General features: G+C 47.5%; 1 protein-coding gene across 1 annotated transcript in view; it reads left to right on the forward strand.

Annotated features, from left to right (window-relative positions):
- The first annotated feature begins 4,827 nt into the window (after nucleotides 1–4,827).
- APOH (apolipoprotein H (beta-2-glycoprotein I)) overlaps nucleotides 4,828–5,802 on the forward strand; it is a 13,624-nt gene continuing 12,649 nt past the window's right edge. The window contains exons 1-2 of the mRNA XM_010856056.1: nucleotides 4,828–4,953; nucleotides 5,558–5,734. Of these exons, the coding sequence (XP_010854358.1) occupies nucleotides 4,890–4,953; nucleotides 5,558–5,734 (241 nt within the window). The 5' untranslated portion in view covers nucleotides 4,828–4,889. The remainder of the gene's footprint in view (nucleotides 4,954–5,557; nucleotides 5,735–5,802) is intronic.

Below are 5,802 nucleotides of genomic sequence, written 5' to 3' on the forward strand. Positions count from 1 at the left end.
GGACTGTCCCCTCAGAAATTCTGTTCAATTTTTCTATTTTTTTGAAAAAATTCTGGTAGATTATACTGTGTATCCAAGGTTAAGAATAACAGCTTTACATAAAAATATAAATTGCAGTATATAAAGATACTAGCTGGGGCTTCCCTGGTGGCTCAGTGGTAAAGAATCCTCCTGCCAATGCAGGAGACAAGACACACAGGTTCGATCCATCCCTGGGTGGGAAGATCCCCTGGAGAAGGAAATGGCAACCCACTCTAGTATTCTTGCCTGGAGAATTCCCTGGACAGAGGAGCCTGGTGGGCTACAGTTCATGGGGTCACAAAGAGTCAGGCATGGCTGAGCGACTGAGCAGGCACCTATGCACACAGAGATATGAGTTGCTACGAGGTGAAGGCAGTTTGCAAGCAGGCCGTCCCAGAATTTGCACAGATGTCTCAGTGCAGACACAAGCTAACCAGGCATTTCTAGACACACGTGGCCGTGCCCATGAAGCTCTCAACAAGTGCCTTCAGCCTCTCTGTGAATGTGCTCATAGTTCCTGATCCACTTTGCTATCACTGGAGCAAAGACACCTGCATCTTTCCACTGAGGGCTTATTGGTGAATAGTAGTTAGACTCTTAACCCAGAAAGAGACAGCTTTCAAAATTTTTTTTAAAAATCTAAACTATTGCTAAATGTTTGATGTTATGGTCAAAGTCTCTGCTTGTGAAGTAAACAAAGTTTTTGAACATGTGATGCAACGTGATCTCAGGAATACAAAACTTTGGACTCTGAGTCTAGGTCTTGCTAGTTAATTTACAAAGTAGAGCAGGAAAGCATATAAAGTCATTCAGAATGTTCCCCTTTTTAAACAACTGTGATACAGTTGATATACGATATCAGGCTAGCTTCAGGTATGTTGCATGGTGATTTGACGTGAGCACAGATTATGAGAGGATTGCCCCCATGCAGAGTAACTACAGCATTCTCAGCCACACTTCTTCTGCTGTGTCCCCAGGGCGTGCTTATTTTATACGTGGAGGTTTCTACCTCTTCATCCCTGTCACCTATTTCACCGCTCCCCCAAGTCATTAAGAATTTTAAGTGCAAGGTCCTAGGTCTCTTGTGAAACAAATACTGTCCTGTATTCTTCAACCCAAGTGTCTATTTGGCTCTGTATTCTTGTTCATGGTTAATAAAACATAATATCCCACGTGCAACACTAAATCCCAGGGTTGTCCACTCTTCAGTGATGATTATAAACCCTAACAGTACAAAGCAGGCACTTGATTTGTCAAATTCCTTGGATTTTTGTCTTAATGGTCTTTCCATTTGCTCTGCCAAATTAAACTTTAATGGCAAGTTTAAATGTGTCTTTAAAATGTCATTTAACATCAATTATCAGTCGGCTCTGTGGTTATCATATTACTGAGTTATCGCTGGGGTGTGAGTTAACCATATGGAAAGGAAGATAGACACGACTACGCATCACCCAGCTGGTGTAAAGTTACAGCAAAAGCACATGGCAGACTGGGGGGCGGATGAGTGCATCTCGTCCTGAGGCTTATCACAGGCTTTTCATTGGACCCGTGTGTGTGTCTGTGCAGACTCTGGGAACATCTTGTAATTCTGACATGTTCAAGTGGTGAGGCACTTAGAATTAATAGCAATAATAATTATAATTTATAAATTGTAGATTACCATCCATTATGTTTGTATTTTATTTTACAAAGAAAGGAAATTTTTATTAGCCAAAAAATAAAAAAACCCACGTGATTCTCCTCCAAAGCTCTCGAACTAACTTGAATTTAGTGGTTTCTTCATTTTCCTGCTATTACTGTTTTTTGCATCATTTTCCAAAGTTCTGTAGCTGGCAAATAGGAGCTGTTGTCAATGACTCAAAAAGTATTTTTATAATAATCTCATCACTGGTCCTCGCAGTGTCTATCACTTAGTTTGGGGCTTCTCTGGTGGCTCAGATGGTAAAGAATCTGTCTGCAATGTGGGAGACCTGGGTTCGATCCCTGGGTTGGGAAGATCCCCTGGAGGAGGGCATGGCAACCCACTCCAGTATTCTGGCCTGGAGAATCCCCATGGACAGAGGAGTCTGTGGATTACAGTCTGTGAGGTCGCAGAGTTGGATACGACTGAGTGACTAAGCACAGCGCAGCCCAGCACTTAGCATACGACTGAGTGACTAAGCACAGTGCAGCCCAGCACTTAGGATACGACTGAGTGACTAAGCACAGAGCAGCCCAGCACTTAGCATACGACTGAGTGACTAAGCACAGTGCACACAGCACTTAGGATACGACTGAGTGACTAAGCACAGTGCACACAGCACTTAGGATACGACTGAGTGACTGAGCACAGTGCACACAGCACTTAGGATACAACTGACTAAGCACAGCACACACAGCACTTAGGATATGACTGAGTGACTAAGCACAGCGCACACAGCACTTAGGATGCGACTGAGTGACTAAGCACAGCGCACACAGCACTTAGGATACAACTGACTAAGCACAGTGCACACAGCACTTAGGATACGACTGAGTAAGCACAGCACACACAGCACTTAGGATACATCTGAGTGACTAAGCACAGCACACACAGCACTTACGATACGACTGAGTGACTAAGCACAGCACACACAGCACTTAGGATACGACTGGGTGACTAAGCACAGCGCACAAAGCACTTAGGATATGATTGGGTGACTAAGCACAGCACACACAGCACTTAGGTTATGACTGAGTGACTAAGCACAGCGCACACAGCACTTAGGATGCGACTGAGTGACTAAGCACAGCGCACACAGCACTTAGGATATGATTGGGTGACTAAGCACAGCACACACAGCACTTAGGTTACGACTGAGTGACTAAGCACAGTGCAGCACAGCACTCAGTTTGCATCTGCTGCCAAAAATGTTGTCTTCTCAATTTCAAACTTCTCAAAATTTTCTTTTCCCGATACCCAGCCTGTAGGTCTCTCTCTCTCTTCCTCCATCCACCTCAGCTCTTTATTATACAGGACACTTTGGCCCTTTTCATTCATTTTCTCTCTTCTCCACTCTTTGAAGGAATTCTCCACAATAACCCCAAGCCTGTGGGTGATCTAGAAAACAAACATCTTTCTTTTTAGCAGAGGTAGCCTGGAACATGCCCAGTAGTGGGGTTGCTGTGCCATATGGTAGCCTTATTCCTAGTTTTCTAAGGATTCTCCACAGTGTTCCCTACAATGGCTGTATCAGTGGCATCAATATGCATACATTATCGGGGATAAAGTGGACAGGTGGGGAGAAATTGCTGCAAAACAGAGGGAGCCCAGTCTGGTGCTCTGTCATGACCTAGAGGCAGGAAGAGAGGGAGGCTCAGGGCGGGGAGGGGATATATTTATAATTATGGCTGCTTTTACGTTGTTCAACAGCAGAAACCATCATGATATTATAAAAATTGAAAAACAAAAAAAGAAAAGGAAGTTGGAGTGTGTGTGCGTGTGTGTGCACGCGTGTGTGTACGTGTGTGCATGTGTGTGCGTGTGCATATGTGTGTGCATGTGTGTGCGTGTGTGTGTGTGTGAAAGAGCGAGAAGACTGTGACCATCGTGAGAGGGAGGGCCAGTCTTGTTTTATGTTGGCGGCAGCACACTGCTCTCCTCACCACGGAACACCACGTTCATTAGCATCGCTCAAGAGTCACTGTCTGCCAAGAACATGTCTCAAACCAATGTGTCTCCGGGAACTTCAGACTTGGGTATAAAACACCATCACCCAAATGAGAACAGGCAAAGCTGTTTATTCAGAGCTTGCTATCGGAAGGCAGTCAGACATCATCATGTTTGGCAGAGACCCAGAATCAGTTAAAGGAGCGGGAAAGCTTTACTGCCGATGAAGTGGAAAGCCTCGAGTAGGCCCTGATGGCAGCGCTTTGTGGGGGCAAGTCGGACACCCTACGTGATTCATCACAGCAACTCGCCTGGTTCTCTCTGGTGGGCCTAGTCCACCCAGTTGCTCCAGCGACCGTGGTCAGAGTCCTGTTTTTATATGCCGTCTAGCCATTGTCCACGTGCTTATTCAGCCCCTGAGAGTGAATGACATGAGAACTGGGGTCCTGAGTGGCCCCTCTGAGCCCGCTCGAGAGCATCCTTGACACCTGCCCGTCCTCTCCCGCTCTCCTGTGCTTCTTAGCGTCCGGACTTGTAATTTTACATCGACCTTCCAGTCCCCCAAGCAGAGCTAGAAGTCTGTTGAGACAGATCAAAGAAGGCTTCAGCGTGGATGAGCAGGACTTTGTGCTTGTCTGGTGTGAGAGCAGAGAGCAGCTACCAGAAGGGTCGTGTTACTGAAGGCAGAAGGGGAAGCCCTTGGTTTGTTAGAAAAGACGCCGAGCTCAGGTTTTAGGAGTTAAAACCCCCGCTGCGTCTGTGAAACTGTCTTTTAGAACCAGGCACCTGGGGCATGGAATGTCACTTCAGCGGTGGGGAGAGGAAGCCCGAGAGTAAGTGACGGGCCTCAGTTTACACGCCGAGGCCGGGGCTGGAGCAGGTACTGCAGCTCAGGCTTTCCAGCCAGCACTACAGACACCAGGCGGTCTGGACCAGAGGCCGAGCAATCTGGAGCCACCAGGACGGTCTCAGAGGCAAGAACGAGCCACTCCGCACCGTTAACATAAGTGCGGTAAAGACAGAAACCGTCCATGAAGATTTCACACAGACCCACCAACATGAAAAGTAAATGATTAAAGAAGGTAGGTTTGGAGTTCCTTTCGAACCGTGATCCTTTATCTTCTATTTACAGAGATAAAAGTACACCCCTAGATAGTTAATATGTAAGCACTTCAGTATTTACAGCTCCCCTTTTGGGAGAGGAAAGCCGCTCTGGCAGCGCCGGCGTGACCCACCCGCCATGCTCCCCCCAGTGCTCATCTTGCTGTCGGGGTTTCTCTGCCACATTGCTATTGCAGGACGAAGTGAGTACTCATGGCTTTTGGGGAAAAAAAAAAGCATATCCAGTCCTGGGCTTCTCAGGGGACACTAGTGGTAAGGAACCTGCCTGCCGACGCAGGAGACGAGGGCTCGATCCCTGGGGCAGGAAGATCCCCTGGAGAAGGAAGTGACAGCCCACTACAGTGTTCTTGCCTGGGAAATCCCACGGACAGAGGAGCCTGGTGGGCTATAGTTCATGCAGTCACAGAGTCGGACGTGACTGAGCACACACCCAACCCTCTGGTAAATGTCAGGGGCCCATAGGGATTAGCTAAATTCTCTTCAGGGTGGATCCTGGGGAGACTGGATTGGTGCTTATTGTTTGATGAAGCCATGCTTAAACTCCTCGGCGAGATACTTAGCTCCTTTAAGCCTCAGTATACTGGCCTGGGAAATGGGGATAACACACCTAGCCCCCTTTAAAAGCTGGTGAGGAGCTTAGCTGGGGTACGGCACACGTCAAGTATTTGTAGCAAAACTCAGGGTAAGTGTTTTGGTAGCATTAAATGTTTTTCGTTTGTGTGGGCCAGCTAAACTTAAAAAGGCAAATATGGATTTCTCAACCAACTGCTCTGTGTTCTGTTTCAGCCTGCCCCAAGCCAGATGAGCTACCGTTTTCCACGGTGGTTCCACTGAAACGGGCCTATGAGCCCGGGGAGCAGATAGTCTTCTCCTGCCAGCCGGGCTACGTGTCCCGGGGAGGGATCCGGCGGTTTACATGCCCGCTCACAGGACTCTGGCCCATCAACACGCTGAAATGCATGCGTAAGTCAGCCTCCTTCCCCACATTCCCCGCTCATTCAGATCCTGTACGTGGCGGGGAGATGACCGAC

Source organism: Bison bison, unplaced genomic scaffold (assembly GCF_000754665.1).
Source record: "Bison bison bison isolate TAMUID 2011002044 unplaced genomic scaffold, Bison_UMD1.0 scf7180017864371, whole genome shotgun sequence".
Lineage (NCBI taxonomy): Eukaryota > Metazoa > Chordata > Mammalia > Artiodactyla > Bovidae > Bison > Bison bison.